At 35.7% G+C, this 18,348-nt stretch overlaps 1 protein-coding gene across 4 annotated transcripts in view; it reads left to right on the top strand.

Moving 5' to 3' along the window:
• The window catches only part of FAM172A (family with sequence similarity 172 member A), a 396,509-nt gene that overhangs the window by 196,174 nt on the left and 181,987 nt on the right, over positions 1-18,348 (top strand). For all 4 annotated transcript variants that reach the window (XM_033110791.1, XM_033110793.1, XM_033110790.1 and 1 more), the window contains one exon: positions 17,862-17,981. In XM_033110791.1, coding sequence (XP_032966682.1) covers positions 17,862-17,981 — 120 coding nt within the window. The remainder of the gene's footprint in view (positions 1-17,861; positions 17,982-18,348) is intronic.

Genomic DNA, 18,348 nt, shown 5'->3' with positions numbered 1-18,348 from the left:
TCACTAGGTAATAACAACTTATTTCTGAAAGTAGTTGTATGAATTATTCTGATCATCCATAAATCCATTCCTCATGCGTCACATCATTCTCAGAGATTTTTGTTATCTGACTTTTCAATTTTTGTCAATCTGGAGACTGTTATATGGTGTCTCATTGTGATTTGAATTAATATTTTTCTTATTACTGTTATGTATCTTTACATAATGAATTGGCCATCTACGTTTCCTCATCTGTGAGTTTTGTTTGTGTCCATTTTGTTATTTTATTTAGCTTTTCTTATTGATTTGCAGATGTTATCTGCATATTACAAGCTATTCTTCCACTGGTTTGTCTTTGCAATCTTTTGAAATCTTTTGAGAACATTCTTATTTTTAATGTATTAAAATTTATCAATTTTTATTCTGTATGGTTTACTCTTTAATGTCTTGTTTAAAAAGTCTTTACCTACTCCAAGGTCACAAATATGTTCTTCTATATTTTCTTTCATGTGCTTTAGAATTTTTTCTTTCACATTTAGGTTCATATTCTATCTGGAATTGATTTTTAAATTTGGAGTGAAGTATGAATCCAGTTTAATTTTTTTCCATATTGATAATTATCCTGACCCTTTTTATTCAAGAGACCATCTTTTATTCAATGATATTTAAGTATTTTAAATATTTTTATGTTTTTTATGTGGATACCCTGTTTCCCTGAAAATAAGACCTAGCCAGACCATCAGTTCTAATGCATCTTTTGGAACAAAAATTAATATAAGACCCGGTATATTATATTATATTATATTATATTATGTTATATTATATTATACTATATTATACTATACTATACTACCCAGTCTAATAGTAAAATAAGACCAGGTCTTATATTAATTTTTGCTCCAAAAGACGCATTAGAGCTGATGGTCCGGCTAGGTTTTATTTTCGGGGATACATGGTAGATAGAGCTCCTTTAAACTATATATATATAAATATATATATATACACACACACACAAACACACACACACACACACACACACATACATTAGTATTAATCTTGCCCATTCTATGTAGTGTACTTGCAAAGAATGGTAATTAGATATTCCAAAAACAGCTGAAATTTTCATTTTTAGATCATGGATGTCACAAGGTTGATAGTAAGGTTCAGAAAGATAACAATGGACCGAGGCAAAGCACGTAAGTTCTGTAATATAGATTAAGAATATACAAACTGCTCACAGTCAATTCCATAGAGCAGAGGACTCAGTGACCTGCTCACAGGAAGGACCCCATCAGGTATTTGAGCAGGTCAGTTCCTCCCTACCTCACACAGGCCCACATCTTGCTGGATTACCTTTGGCCCCTCCCAGTTTCACTGGAAACTCTGGTTACAATTCCTCCTGCTCTCCAGATACAAATCAGATAAACAACTTTGGCTTTTTCCTCAGTGTATAATGTGAACTGCAAGAACTGAAGGTCAGTTTCAGACCTAAAGTCTATATTTACAACTAGAAAGAGTTGGTTGTTCTTAGATTTATACACATACATATGTTTGTGTGTAACACATACTAGTAACTGATCTTGTAAAGTTACAGAGGTTTAAATAGCACGTGTGTGTCTGTGTGTATACATATATAAAAAGTATTGTAGGGTTAATTTAAGATTATGGGATCTGAAGTCAAAGAAGCTCCACTAGCTGTATTATGTTGGGCAATTGACTTAAACTCTATAAGTATCAGTTACCTTATCTGCAAAAAGGAGATAATAGTAGCTACTGCCCAGGGTATCATGAAGATTAAGTGAATTAGAACTTATTAAGCATTTAGTACAATATCTAATTCAGAGTAAGCACTTGAAAAATGTTAGCTGTTGTTATCACTGTTTTCGTGGGTTTAGGATTTCTTGAAAATGTCATGCCTTTCATTTTCCTTGTCCTTTTGAGATGGCCTAGTTTTCACCTAGCATTTTTTTCATTTTCAATAAAGTTCTCTTAAATTTTAAAATAGCTAAAGAATGTAGCAGTTTTATAGCAATAGGAAAATATCAAATATAAAAATATTTTACCTTTGGGACAAAAATTTGCATATGTCATTCACTGTTCGAAATACTATGTAACCTATTATTACTGTATTATAGTCCTCAATTAAGAGAGGTTTTTATGTTCTATTCTAATACAGATTTATAAAGAATATTATTTGAATAGGAATTATTATTAACAGATTTTATACAGTTATGGAGCTTTAAACAGCACATTCATTAAGTGGGAGACATATATCATGTATTTATATAATATGTATTGTCATTCAAATTTACCTTTTAAAAATATTTACTATTTCCTTGTAACATCCTATTTCTTTGTGTTTCCTTTTGGTACAATATGTCGATGATTCCATAATCCCATGTTTATAAATTCAATAGAGAATTTAAGTTTTCTTACATTGTGTATTTTTGTGTTAATTAAGACTAAATTTGTTTTAAGTTTAATTTCCAATTTAAACATTCCTTTGTTTCATAACCTCTGCTTTTCAAAGTATCTGTGGAAATTTTTTTCAATTATTTGTTGGTGTCTCGTCCCAAGACCCTCAAGGTTTGGCCTGTGCTTTCTGAGTTAAGACGTGCTCCCAATCTTCCAGTTAGGTCAACCACAAAAATTAAGATATGATAGAAGGTCAGTGGAAGAAATTCATATCAAAACAACTACTCACCATGTCATTATGACAGCCTGCTGTAACAAATGTGCTTCTGTTTTAACTTATGACAATTAATTGCTAAAAGTAATTTAATCTGACAGAGGCAGGGTGGTGAAAGCCTCCTGGAGATGTCATAAAAGCGACCTTTCTGCCCATGTGCTGCCAAAAGCCATTTTTAACAAGGAGCTAAGGAAACAGTGCAACTTCTTTTGTACTTTGTTAATTAGTTATTGATTTGAAACAATGTACTTCCAAATACTGTTAAAGGAGTTAGACGCCAGCAAGGTCACCATGTGACAGTCTAGTCCTGGTAATATTTATAGTATGTGAGAATTCTTGGATGCCTTTTGTTCTGTGGTCCTAAAATTGAGATTGCTTGGTTTACTTAACTGACTACAGTTTTATCATTCATCTTTTCAGTTTAAAATTTTATATATTGGTAATCTGCTACTTAGTCATACTTTAGTACATGATATAGTTCCAATTTTCAAAATCCTCACTTGTGGGTTTAGTCTCAAATAATTACATATTCTATAGAGAAAGTGTTTGTGGTTTGATTAGTGATGCCAAAGAGAAAACGGAAATAGTATTTTAGTCTCAAAAAGGTAAACAAGCTAGAAATTATCAAATTCCTTTATTAGATGTACTAGTTGATCTCTTTTGCTTTTTTTTAAATTTGGATATTTACTTTCAGTTTCAATGATTTTGTCATGTTGCTAATAGAAATTAAATGTCCTATAGTTCGTTGAGAAAAGTCTTCTGATTGTTTCAAATTACACTTCTTTTTTTAAAAATTAAAGTTTATTAGGGTGACAATGGTTAGTAAAGTTACATAGATTTCAGGTATACAATTCTACAATACATCATCTATGTATCACATTGTGTGTTCACCACCCAGAGTCTTAATAAAGCATGTACGTGCAATCTAAAACTGAAGGCCTCTGTACAAGTCAACTTACAAGGCACTGTGGAGGATAGAAAAATCAGAGGGACAGGTAGGGTAACACAGGGGGTAAAAGTAGGGATTTTCAGCTCAGACGTCCTGTGCTCTAATCCCGAATTGCACTAATTAGCTGTTTGAACTTGAATGAGGTACTGAACCTCTCTGTGCCTTATACATGCAGTGGAAACCAGGACAGTACCCACCTCATAGTGTGATTGTGGGGACTGTGTGAGTTAATATATGTAAGGTATATTAACAATAGCCTGGTAAAGTTCTCTGTGCTTGTTTCGTGATGGACAATAAAGGCAACATTTGCCCTTGTTTTAAAATCAGAACTGCTGATAAAAATATACCAGTTTATTTTACCAAAATGTGTTAAATTTTCAGCGTAATTGTTTAGATGGTGAGAAATCTAGGTTTGCACTATGTAAAATATTTTTCTTAGGATAGAAACATTCTAAAGTGTATGCTTTTTATTAAATTTTTTGCATTAATTGGGACAAGTTGAAAAGTTTTATTTTCCTTTAAGTTAAATTGTTTCAGTATCATTCTACACATAGACAGAACTTCATGGAAAAGCATATTGTGCTTTTATTATAGTACATAATTGCTTAATATTTCCACTAACAAGGAAATGCATATCAAATTACTTATATTTACAATTATTAATTGACAAAATTAAGTGATAAAAATTTGAAGCACCTATAGTACCTGTTGTTGGCTAGATGTAAAGAAAAGTTTGCTCTCACTAGCATGATAGGAAATGAGCAAGCAATCTAATAACAAAATGAAAAATACATAAACCTTTCAATCCAACAGTCCTATTCCTGGAAAGTTCTTTAGTATATTCTAAGATGTTTTAAGAAGTGAGTTTATGACAAAGTAAATAATTATTTCAAGTATATAAATAACTTACATCTTTGTACTATATCCTGACAGAAATTAAACAGCTATTATATGCTGTTTGTCAGTCTTCTTATTTTGCATCTGTTCAACGTCCCTACAGGATAGCAACTCTGATTCTCTTTGTTCCCAATGTTTTTGCTCTATTCTATCAGAAAAAGTTATAATTTTAGAGGTCTCCCAGGTTAACCTCCCACGTGCAGAGAGAGACAGAGAGAGAATATGTTGTTTCTGGCAATCTTCAATAATCTTTCCAGCTGGTTAACATGTGCCTCACAAAGCAGGGATATCAAGTCATAAGCATTTACATTTGATCCACTGATGTCTGACGATAATTGTTCTGCCTACACAAAAGTCCCCAAGGCCCCCAGGAAATACCTGCTTCCCTAAGGATTACCTCCCTTCCTCTTCCCCCTAAATTTCTGTGAGATGTGCTATGTAATGCCTTACTTTCTTAGAGCATACTGAGAATAATTTAACCTTTTCTTGATGACCCAGGGTCGACATATGACTTTTTGCTATATTATAATTGTAGCTTTAGATACTATGAGACATACTTAACTTCTGAATATACCATTTTTTTCTAGAGAATGTTCTAGACTGAAGTGTCTAAAATGCTTGGCATGTCTTCAGTGTGCTATCAAAATGCTAATTACCTTTAGGGTTATAAAATAGTCTTCTAACCATACCCTCTCCCTAACACATACACATACACACACACACACACACACACACACACACACACACATACACAGTCCAAAGGTGTTTCTTTTGCTTCTCACTGCACTGTTCTATTGAAGTATTCATTAAATGGCAGTAGCTAGATCAGCTTTGCTAAGCGAAATGCATGCATGCTTGTGTGCCTATGCATCACCTCTTTCCTGGCCGCTTTGGTTTCCAGGCTCTCGGCCTCACATAGAAAGGTTCTGGTTCAGGTAGTAAATGGCCATCAACTGTGATTGGCTGGCCATCAGCTGTGGCTAGTTGGCCGTCAGCTGTAACCAGCGAGCCAATGGCCACTAATATAACTGCTGTGGCTATGCTAGCAGAAAATGGGGGCTAGGAAGAAGATGGTGGCTGAGCTAGCAAGCGGCGTAGTGTGGATTGCAGATTGCAGAGAAGTGGATTGCTAGCAAGTGAGATTGTTTGGCAGAGACAAGTGGATGGTGGGTTGCGGATAGTGTGGCTCCTGCTTCCTGTGTCTCCAACCCAGCTGCCAGTGAGAGTATAGTAGTATGGCTTCCCTACTTATGGCTCCATGGGTGTTCTTTTTTGGCCTCACCATATCCTGCGTTCTTATGTGGGGAGCGGGAACAGAGAACCCGCAGGCCGCCCTGAATGACACATGGCGCAGCGAGCAGGGTCTCCCACACAACAGAGGTAGCCAGCAAGAGTCTGACAGACTAAACTGGCTGGCTGAATCTTCCTGTCTTCTTGGTTGTTGATTGCCTCTTCTGTGATGAACACTCCCTGGTGAATGATAACATGTGACACAAAGATCTTCACTTAGTAGAAATCATTACTTTCTTCAGGCTTCTAAGAGTGCGTGACACCATCTCCCAGAGTCCTTGTGGGGAGGTTGTGGTAGGCAGAACAATGTCCTCCAAAGATGCCCACGGGAGCGTGTTATTTTACATAGCAAAAGAATTTTGTAGATGTGATTAAGATTGAGGACCTTAAAATAGGGTGGGCCCAGTGTAATCACAAGGGTTCTTAAAAGTGGAAGAGGGAGACAGACCTGAGAGTCAGAGGGAAATGTGACTATGGAAGAATGGTCAGAAAAATGCAAGGCTTCTGGGTTTGACATGGAGAAAGGGGGCTGAAAGCCAAGGGTGCAACCTCTAAAAGATTGAAAAGGCAAGGAAGTGGAATTTCCCTTAGAGCCTCCATAAAGGACATCTTGATTTTAGCCCAGTGAGACCCAAGTCAGATTTCTAATATATAGAACTATAAGATAATAAATTTGTGTTTTTGAGGCCTCTGAGTTTGTGGTGATATGTTGCAACAGAAATTTTAGACAGGTGTTAAATCCTGTATCCCCAGAGAATACTTATATATTAGGTTGGTGTAAAAGTAATTGCAGTTTAAAAGGTTAATACAAAAACTGCAATTACTTTTGCACCAACCTAATATCAATAAACTCTCTCTGTCCAAGTTAATGTTCTACCCCACCTTGGTCCAACACCTTCAGAATTCAGTCCCATATGAACTCCCCTTGCCCCTGCCTGTGAATATTGACCAAGCCCTGCAACTTCTTCAGTATTGTCCTTTTGCTCCGTTAGGAGGCCCAGCACTTGGGTTACATTGTGCCTTAATCCTAGTTATTGGCCTATAGCCCAAAGTGGAGGTGAGAGTGGGGGTAGAGGAAGCACATGTCTAGTGAAGGCAGTGGCTTCTGCACCATCTTTAGTTTGGGGAGAGCCCTGGCTTTTAACTGGGAGCCATGGGCTGCTCTGCAGGCCCTGAAAGTTCAGGGAAAGGTTCAGGGGACTTAAGCAACCCAGATGCTCCCACCCTATGTATCAGCTTCCTACTCCTTCTGAATCAGAGCCCTAGCCCCATATTGCAGACGTGCCAGAGCTAGGAATCTGTCTTTCTCTGGAACTTCTTTTAAAGCCCTGGGCCTGGTCCTTAGGTTCTTTCGTCCTCCTGCTGCAGTAGATGAGAGCTTCTTCATATATTACTAAGGAAACTCTCTGGCTTTCACACTTAGTCTTGTGCTGATTAATCACTCTCGGCCTTAAGTTGTCTTTCTCCAAAGCATCTTTTGTCTTTGGAAATAGTTATCTAATTCCATAGTCCCTATAATGATATGCTTTTCAGTGCCAATACATGTAGCTGCTAGTGAATTCCTTTCTACCAGTGTAGAAAGGATATGGTAGTTATATCACCACAAACTACCAGTGTAGTTTGTGGTGATATGTTGCAGTTCTTCCATTTTCATCACTGGTGGAAGCGTTTAACGTTTACAGTGCTATTGCGTGCAAGGGTTTATCTGTGCTCCACCTATTACTACTGACATTGAGGTCTTATTGCCTGCCAGCTGGTGGGTAGATAATCCAGCTCCAAAATTTCTACTTTAGAGTCAACGTTTTCAGACCACTCACTGGGACAAGCTGTCATAGGTCAGATTCCCTGGGAAGCAGACTGAAGGAGAGACTAGCACGTAGGAGATTTACTGGGGACTATTCTCAGGATAAACATCTGTAAGGAAGTGAAGGAATCACCGTTGGACCTCACAGGGAGCAGAGGTAGTCCTACAGAGTTCTTCCCAGTTGGGGCAAGGGAGCCAGGCTCTTTTTCCCCAGCACTAACTAGTCAGTGGAAGCTGTTACTTTCCAAGAAGGAAGCATAATCATGGGCATGGTGGTTCTCTTCCCCTGCCCTGAAATCAATAACAGGAGAGAGGGTGTCGGGGGATCCTTTGCTTGCAAGCCCTCATAGCAGATGGGGAAATCAGTACTTTAGTCTTGTAGGGGTGAGGATTTGGGGTACAGTAAAACTACAATCATTATTGTATATATTCCTAAATAACAATTTTTTTTTTTTTAAATGACATGTTTAAGTTTCAGGAAACAAACTGCTTCCTTTCACAAAGAAAGTCTTTTTTCATGTGAACCTGCTATCTACAAAAGCAACTTAGCTGTTTGGTTCATTGCGACAAAGATCAGCAACCTTGGTTATGCTTACATACAGGGAAAGATTTTTAAAAGTGTTTTAACAAGGCAGGACAAGTATAAAGTAATTAAGATTACAGATGTGGAATCGGACTACCTAAGTTTGAATTCTGCCTCTGCCATATGCTAGCAATTTTCTTGAGTAAGTTTCTTGGTCATTCCTTGCCTGTTCATCTAATTATGGGGATAATAGTAGTACTTACTTCATAGGATTGTTGTCAAGATTAAATGAGTTAATGTAAAGTATTTGCTCTGTGTCTGCCTCAATATGTGTTATAGAAGCATTATTATGATTGCATTGTAGATTGCACTAAGATAAGAAAGCCTAAAGTCTATTAAAGTGAATGGGTCATCAGTGTTTACTTCGTTGGAAATGTGCAAGAGCATACTTTTGGAATCTGAGAATCCTACCATCTCTATCTGCCTCCCATTCCCGGTTATACCTATTTTGTGGCAATTACGGCCCAATCAACAAAGCATTTGGCACCACTTCTGTAAATAATGGGCCATAATTATTTGCTTATCCATTTTTTTTACTACTTCTTGTTAGTTAATTGTCGTTTAAACTTTGTATTCAAACAGATAAAAAGACAATGTTATGTCAGGCCAATATCACAGCCATTTGTTAACAACACTTTAACACATATGATTTAAAACAGTAAATAGTATAGCATAGAAATTCAGATGCTAGAATCAGACAGACTAGCTTGCAATCTGGCAAGCTGTATATGACCTTGAGCAAATTAATTAATCTCTATAAATTGCAATGTTTAGCATATCTATGTCAGAAAGTCATTTTAAAGATTAAATTACAGAAAGCATGTAGACATTCAAGTGGTTAGTATCCTAGGCAGGATAAGGGGATAGTTTAGGCTGGGACAGTAAGAGTGGAAAATGAGAGAAGCTTTCAGATTCTAGAAATATTTTGGAGGATAATTAAGTTAGATAAATGTAAGAGATAGAGGAAGAAGACGATGTCAAGGATGACTTCCAGATGTTTGGCTTGAACAACTGAATGGGTGGAGGTACCACTTAACAAGATGAGAAAGAATGATAGACACAGACAATAGTTTAGTGGTTACCAGACAGTAAGGGGGGAAGGTGATGTTAGAAGAGGGTAAAGGGGATCAAATATATGGTGATGGAAGGAGAACTGACTCTGGGTGGTGAACACACAATGGGATTTATAGATGATGTATTACAGAATTGTACACTTGAAACCTATATAATTTTACTAACCAATGTCACCCCAATAAATTTAATAAAGATTAAAAAAAAGATGAGAAAGACTGGAGGAAGAACAGATAATGGGGAGTTGGAAACCTTGAAATATCTGAAATTCAAATATGTTTAATCTGGATCTGAATACTGGCCTTCTATCTGTTATATTCATTATGAATGTGTTTTGTTCATACCCATTTATAATTTATTAATATAGCCATATTGACAACTAATGTAGCCTTAAATCTGTATTCAAGATTGATGACTGTCAATAATATTTGACACCTAAAAGGTAGGAAAAAATTATAGTTTCAAGATATCTCTAGTTTATAGATTATGTTGTCTGATTTCATTATGTTTAAGGTTGAACCATACAAAATTGACATTTTTAAGGTCAAAAATGTCTAATATTGGTAACTTCATATGGTTCAATTTAATATTTAGAGATTAAGTAATTGTTCTTTATTTTGGAAGGTTTTCTTCATTACACGTATGTTATGGCATCAGTTCTTATGCATTTATACATACTCCTAGTCCTTTAATCATCATTAAACACAAACGCATACACTTTTAAAAAGATAACACATTTAAATATGCCAAAATGAAGATACATTTCTTTAATCCAATTTATTTAACTGGATTAAAACAATATTTCATCCCATGTGGCATTATAAAATATATTTTATACATAATTATTCTTATAAACAGTTATGTTTTGCTCTATACTAATGTACAGTTTACACTTTGTTCATGTACAAAGGAGTTAAGTAATAGAATCATCTAAAAGTTTAAAGCTAAAGCAGAAATTTCCCTATGTGTGTCTTTTTGGATTAGGGCCAATTGGTATTTGCGTTTCATTTCTTTTGAAGGGTACCCTGCTGGCCAATTCCTAAAAATAAAAATTTTCTTTCATCTTATACCTGTGGATTGGTTGGGTGCAAGATGGTAACTTGCATTTTTGCATCCTCATAAATCCACGTGATTTGGATATTTGCCTCCCATTTGGATTTTATTGAGCTATATTTTACATAATAAAAAGTCTGTTTTTTAAAAGAAATAACTTTTGATTTGTAAATTTTGTCATAAAAAGGTATAGATTTTATATTAGTGTTCTTTCTCCAGTAGGTATCTTCAGTGTAAATAGCAAATCAGTGGTAGTACTAAGGGCAGGTGGTGTGGAATGGAGTCAGTATGCGTGTGTGTGATACGTAACACAACTAAAATTAGTGGCATAGGTATGTGTTAAAGTCAAAAAAGTAGATTTTATTATTCATAAGGAAATTTTAAAAATAAATATGCTTACCAGTATCATCACAGGAAGATTTATATGAAGTAAAATAAAATAATTTTTAAGTTTTGATTTTAAAACTGGTCATTTTAAAAACCTTTATTAAATTTTCATTTTACTTTTCCTAAAATCAATTATAAGTTTAAAGTGTATATCATAAGCACACTTATTTTATAACTTTGTAGCAACAGGTTAGCCAAAGGAAAAAAAATCTGTCAAATTTGGCAATGATTCAGAAAATATGTGAACCTGTCACTGTAAGCAGTCTCAAAGGGCGAAATGCTTTACAGGAGCTAATTAACCTTAGAAAATAATTACACAAATATGCAAATGTTGTTTAGATAATTCCATGTGTTATCAGCTCAGGTAGTCCATCATAAATGCAGACCTTGCAATGCCTAGGTAGTAGAATCTGGCATAGTTGATAAGGCTTTGGTTACTGCATCACTTCTATTTGGCATTTAACAATTAATGATGGCAAGAGTACATCAGGAAATTCAACCTGTCCTCTGAATATAGCTGAATTCCACAGTGTAAATATGCTATGCATTCTACTACCAGCAGTCTCTAATTAATGGACTCACTTCTTTTCATGCACTTTGTGTGTTTGCATATTATAAAATCATCCAGCTTGAAGTTGCTCAATACAAAATGCATTCTAATGTGAAATTCATGGAAAAACCTGTAGAGTAGATTTAGTATGTTTGCATTTTTGTAATTGAGGCATATTAGAAAGTCTTTCCTATTGAAATCTGTTTAGTCTCAAAATACATGCCGGTAATATATACCCTCTGGATTATGGTTTATAAATATATAATGATTGTGGACACAGTGTAGTCTGCGCATTGGAATGACACAAACTTGCCTTGGAACAGTGTCACCTCACTTATAAAACTGGGATTTTAGTAATATGTCAGAAAGATATATTAAAAACTATTTCAGGTGTATTAATTCCCGTGCTACATTATTATGCTTAACTATTGTAGGAGGGAGTAAATATTTGGCAGAATTTACTACAGCTTAAAATGCTGGGGATCTGGCTCTCTTAAATACTGAATACTAAAAAGCCATCATTTTGTGAAAGCTTTGGGACATAGTCATATAACGAAAGCTAAGTTTTTTATAGCTAAGGTTTATCTCCTTTATCACCTATTTTTTAAAATAATATTTTGAATAAAATTATTTAATTGAACGTCACCAGTCCTTCAGAAAATGGAATTCACGTAGCATCATTAAGTTTGTCTGGATGAGTCAGGGTCACTGTTGCTCCTGCAGTTACCACGCTGTAACTGCAGTCCTGCTCTCACGATGCTCAGTCCCTGCCATCCCAAACCATTGCAGTGTCTGTGCTCTTTCTGTTTCTTCAGTTATTATAAAACTTTCAACTTATTCTTAAACCTATTAGAAACAACCCTTTTGATTTTCTGCTTGTAAATATGCCGTGGGTTGCGACCAGATACTAGAATGTGTTTGATATGAAGGTGGAAAGACCCAGCTCAGACGCTGATTGTCCCTAAGAAGCCAGCAGTAATCGTTCAGTAGGATTTCTGATATTTTTTGTTGTTTCCTTATTATAAAGAGCATACACGTTGTAGAAATTTTGGAGAGTTCAAAAAAAAATGTAAAGAAGCTAGAAATAGAAAATATTCATAATGCCACCATCCATGTTCAGCTCAGCTACTTATAACATTTTTATTTTATTCCTTCTAGTCTCTTTCAAGCATTTTTACAAGTGAACATTGTACCACATATACAATTAGATGAACTGCATGCATTACTTTATAAACTCATTGAATAGCTACATAATATTTCCTTAGACAGATAAACTATAATTTACTTAAGTATTTGTTTCTGCATTCTTGGACATTTAAGCTTTATCCAGATGTTTGCCTTTATAAGTGAGATAGTGATGAACATCGATGAGCATTGATCATTTGCCACATTCCAGATTATCAGAAGCTAGATTCCTGAAATGGAGCTCATATACTTCTTTGTCTTGGTTGTTTAAACACACTTCATATTTTGTTAACAGTAAGTTTGCCAATAGCCCTAGCATGGCTAGTCATTTTTAAATGCCTATAGCATGTCTTGCATTCATAGTTTGAATCAGAAAGAATATCTACCTTCAAATTGCTTATATTCTAGAAGGAAGGAGAAGTGACATGGCACATTAAAGAAATAGCAAGATAGAGAAGAACTATTGAAGTAATACAGGATTCAGTTTAAGCTACCATGGCTAATAGTAGAGCTGACCGGTAAACTTGAGACTATAATATTTTGCAGTAGTTTTCAACATAGGCAGAGTAGAAATATATGTAAATAGATATAAATACTTGCCATACATTTCTGGCAAGATGCTGTGAGTCAAACGGTAACAAAATCCTTTCCCCATCTTCATGAGACTCTGACGTTCAGTTAACTTTCTAGCTCTATGTCCCTGGAAGCCTGACGAGATGGTGTCTTCATTTGGGTTCCCAAGGTAACAGATTTTAAAGTTGCATGCAGGAAGTTGGTCGGGGAGTTCTCTTGGGATCAGTACCTGTAGGGAAGTGAAGAAAAAAATTGTTTTTGGAAGAAGAAGTTGAATTGCAATATGCCTACAATAAAGGAATCATCTAAATCTACGGTGATGTCTGGGTCTGGGATGGCTCTTCAGAGATGTCCTGCCTTGAGCAAGAGATAGGACCTTTATAAGTCCCCATCATCTCAACCAGTCTTTGGATGTAAGTTGCCTTCGAAGTGGGATTGTAACTTTAGGCAAGATAGCTTTTTGGGGCTGAGAGCAATTCATAGAGAGTGCCTGTCAAAGCTATTAACTGCCAACACTGGCACAGCTCAGGAAACGAGTGCCATATAACTCAAAGGGGTTTGGGAAGCGTACCATGGCCTCCACCCTAAGTGGGTGGTTGCTAGGCAGCATTGCCTATGGTAGAAAATCACTTCTAATTGGCTAACTGCCAATTAGACTAAATGCTAATTTAGATAATAGACTAAATGCTATAACGTTGACTTTCCTTGAGGCTAGTAACTTGTAATCGGGCATGTCCCTTACAGCAAGGGACCCTAGAAGCCATGCCTATGGAGTTGTTACAAGAGGTATTGGTTTCTGTGGAGTGTAAGATGTTAAAGGCAGGATAACTGGTGCATCTGCCCAAGGTGAGTCTGGTCCCCTCCCTCCTGAGCCAGCATCCCACGGCCAAAGACAATGACTCCCGGAGGCTGTGTTTGCTACAGGGACTGCTGCAAGGCTCCCACTAAAATGAATGTCTGGTGCTGCCCTGGTGGCAGGCTGCCATTTCTACCCTGTATCATTTTGGGTCAATGGATGTCAAATGTGGCCCAAATAGTCTTGCATAATTGTTTAGTTGTGCTTATAGCTGACCCACTACGTGTGTATTGTAGATATTTTTTTCAATTGGGTTTCACTTTTTAGAACACTTGGTTTTAAAATCTAAAACAAAAGGGTAATTTGATGACCTTAGAGTCAGGCTGAAAATATTCAAGTAGTTGAGGCACATACATGTAAATACTTCAGGTTTTTCTTTTTTTTTCTATGCTGACAAGCCACTATTAACAGATAGTGTTTCCATAGAGTGTGGAGGAAAAGACTCAGCTATAATCCTAACCTCTGAAAACAGTAGTCTTTGTATGTGAACAGTGGCAAGAACTGTTGGTTCTTCCTTCTCCTTTAGTCATTAATGGGTCGTTTTTCCCTGGTTGGCAGTTTTCCTCATCAGTCACAATGTTTTGCTAATTCTTTAATTCATCCTTTGTAATGATTTACTCCATCCATTTCTTTCCATTCACTCTGCAATCACCCTGAGTAGTATTTGTCGTCTTCATCACTTCATATACGGATTATTGAACATGCTGCCTTGGAAGTACTCTCTGCCTTTAGGCTTTGTATTATCTGAGCTGCATTACCTATGAGATCCCAGACTGAATTCCAGGGTCAAGTTTTGTCTAGAGTTCTCAGACTGTTAATGTGTAAACCAGATTTTCCTGGAGCCTAAATAAAGTCCCTGGAAGTAGTGAGAAAGAAGGCTGGTAAGATAGGCTTAGAGAAGATGTTGGCCAAAGAGTGCTCCTTATTTTATAGACAATGGGAACCATTTCAGTAAATGACCTTTTAGGCAGGAGAGCGGTTGACAGAGCAGGGCTTCAGGAAGATTGATCTGGCAAAACAGTCAGTGGAAAGACTAGAACAAATGAGACTATTTGGGAATCTATTATAAGAGGTGGAAATGGAAAGGATGGGACAGATAGGATCTCAACAGTGTAAAGGAAGAAGTGGTGACTATGAGAAGAAAACGGAGAGGACATCACTAAGGTGAGATCATGTGGATTTATAATGAGCCCATCGGACTTGGTGTCAAATCAGTCTGTCAAAAATAAAGCAATACTCCTCACACACTACTGCCCTTTCTATCTTTATGTAACACCCTTATGAAACTGCAAACGCATTTCATATCAGGATCATGACTTACTTCATCTCATCCTTACACCTCCACTTCCAGCACAGAGCCTAATGGGTACAGAGTAATCTAAAATCTATGTTTATATTCTGTCCATGTATAGGAAAATATTTAGGACCATCACAGATATTTGAGATTGTTCTGCCAACTATCAGCAGGTAGAAACTCTGTTATCTGTCTTCCTGTTCTGTTTTCTCCATTTCTTTCATTGTGAATAAAACTAGGGTGACAGATGTCTGGGTTTTCTCTGGATAGTCAGAATTTAGACTTCTTCTTCCAGTGCAATAACTAAAAATACTTTTCTTCACTCTCAAGGGCTTGTACAATAGATTCTATGGTCACTCTAGATATAGGTACAGAAAAGTGCTAAATATGTATTAGTCAGTTTAACTGTCACTGTAAAGAACACACTTGTGTAACTACCACCCTAGTCAAGAAATGAAACACTGTCAGTCACTAGAAGTGTGTTTCCCAGTTACAACTGTCTCTCTTCTTTACAACTCTTTCTCTCTTTTCATAACCATTTTCCTACTTTTTAAACTAATGGAAGCTGAATTATTAAAACCAAAAAAGGCCTATAAGTATTTCCTTCGACTTAAATTCTTGTATTTACTTTATATATTTGAAGTGTGGGTGATTTTATATTTATCTTACTAATAGTTATCTTTGAAAGTGTATTTGTATTTTACTATATGACTACAAGGTTGTAAGTAATCATCCTGAAATAAATGTTGTGTTTTCATTATTTATTACCCTAAGATTTAAAGGAGACACTGCTCTTGGCCTCAACAATTTGATAATCTAACATTTAATTACAATAGAAACCATTCAGTGCCATAATGGGAGCATGCAGAGATGTTGTAGGACATTACCTGGCCTGACGGGATAGGGAAGACTTTCAATAGAAGGTGATACCTAATTTGAGTTCTGAAGACAAGTAGGAATTATGCAAGTGTACGAAGGTGGTGGGTGAAGTGAGGGCACAGCACAGGGGTCACTTTCCAAGCAAAGGAAATAGCCCAGAGACAAGAAAAGTATGGCACCATTAGGTTACTGCAAGTTGTTCCCTCCAATTGTCACACAGAGAGCATTCTCTGTGGTCTCTCATGGTGGGAAAAGGGTGACTTTTGGGTCATCGTATTTTGCAGGGCAGTAGTAAGAGATACAGTTCAAGGCAGAAGCTAGGTCATGAAAGGATTTAATGTCATACTGAGTTCGAACTTGATCCTGAGGGCAATGAAGAAACTTTAAAGTGCTTTAAGCAGGAAATGAGTGCTGTGGCAACATGATCATATTTGCATTTTTGAAAGGTTGTTCTCACTACAGAATTAGAGAGAGTATTTAAATGCACAGTTCTAGAAGTAGGGCAAGTGGGCTGGAGACCCTTGCAGTCATCCATTTGTGAAATAATGGCAGCTTGAGCTAACCTAGAGGAAATTAAAATGGCGAGATGTGGATGGATTTAAGAAACAATTGGGGACAGAATTAACAGCATTTTAATGACTGATTATATGTGGAGTTCGAGGGAGAGATGATGCCTAGATTTTAGCTGGAGGTAGGGAACAAAGACAATGACAAAGGTTTGTAGAGGAAATTTTTAGTACAGTGTTGAAGTGGTTGAGTTTGAAGTATCTGTGGGACGTCCGAAAGGATATGACCTTGGGTCTGGAGCTCTGGAGAGAAATTTAAGGGGAAGATAGACAGTAGGGAACACCACCTTCTGGGTGGCAAGTGTAACCATTCATGTGGACCCTAATATGGTAATATAAATTTTCTGAGATGGAAAATATAAATAAATTGTGTCTTTGTCTAGTACCTTGACATTCTCAGGCAATTATTCTTTTGGTGTTAAAGCTTCCAAGAAATATTTGTACAAAACATTTTCATGATCTATTCTAGTTTTGAGCAGTTTGTTTTTTGATCAGTATTATTTAGCTCTTTGGTGTGTGTTTTTTTTCTTCTTCCTTTTCACCTTATCCAAGTTTTACCACAATTGTCAGCCATAGAAATAAACACAAGAAAATGAAGTTATTATAGAACGTTTGGAATTAAAGCAGCATGCATACATACATTTATTAAGGTTTAGCAATTCAACAGAAATGTAAAAGGCCCTGGGTTTATATATCTTGATTTCTCCTAGTTTAGAAATAAAATTTGTATGGAAAATCCTTTTAGAAAAAAAAGTATATTTTTAAATAATATAAATAGAAAATATTTGTTGCTGATTTTCTGTTTTTTTCATCTTACAGAGATAGTTAAAATTTTATAAATCAAATAATTTGATGTATGTGCAATATAAATATAGAAATGTATCTGAGTATGTTTAGTGTTACACTGTTTTATCATAAGACCACTATAATTTTCTGCTATGCAATTCTAATGTATTTAGATATATTTTAATATCTCAGATATACCCAGAATGCAATTCCTCCTCAAAAATATGTTTTTTTAAATATTCTGATTAAGAAGATTATAATTGCAGTTGTTTAGCAGTAATTTTCTAATACTTTAATACTAATTTATTATCTAATTTGAATTTTCAATGTAGTTCTTTTGTATTGTTATTATTTTGAATAAGCTATAACTATCTTATTTCTTATGCCACGTAAGCAAGCATATAATTTAATTTTGATTACTATGATAATTAGATACAGTATGTAATATGTGATGTTTGTTTTCTTCATAGGAAAATGGTTCTCCTGAAGAACATGCAGTCTATGTGTGGGACCATTTCATAGCTCAATCTGCAGCTGAGAATGTATTTTTTGTTGCTCACAGCTATGGAGGACTTGCTTTTGTTGAACTGGTAAGTGCACATTTAACTCTTTCTAAGTCCCCAACTCCTTATAGGTTTACGCCCTCCATCCCCTTTTTGTTGGTATCATTACTTTAAATTATTTTATGAAGGATGAAAATCATGCATTTTGAGTAAATAATTTCATGATGTTTAAAAAGAATATATTTTATTTTTGCAAAGCTGTTAAATGCTAACTAGAAAGCTTTTGCCCATTCTTTATTTATATATTACTTTTTAATTTCTACAGGATAGCCTCAGTTTCCATACAGTGTATGACTTTTCTGTTTTCTGTTTTATGTGTACACCATTAAAGCATATGTTATCTGTAAAGTGATAAAAATTTCAATGATACCCCTTGAATATTTGGAAATATTTT

The sequence above is a fragment of the Rhinolophus ferrumequinum genome, chromosome 7 (assembly GCF_004115265.2).
Source record: "Rhinolophus ferrumequinum isolate MPI-CBG mRhiFer1 chromosome 7, mRhiFer1_v1.p, whole genome shotgun sequence".
In the NCBI taxonomy this organism is placed as follows: Eukaryota; Metazoa; Chordata; class Mammalia; order Chiroptera; family Rhinolophidae; genus Rhinolophus; species Rhinolophus ferrumequinum.
Note: the sequence above shows the minus strand (reverse complement) of the source record. Positions and strands in the feature narration are given on the sequence as shown.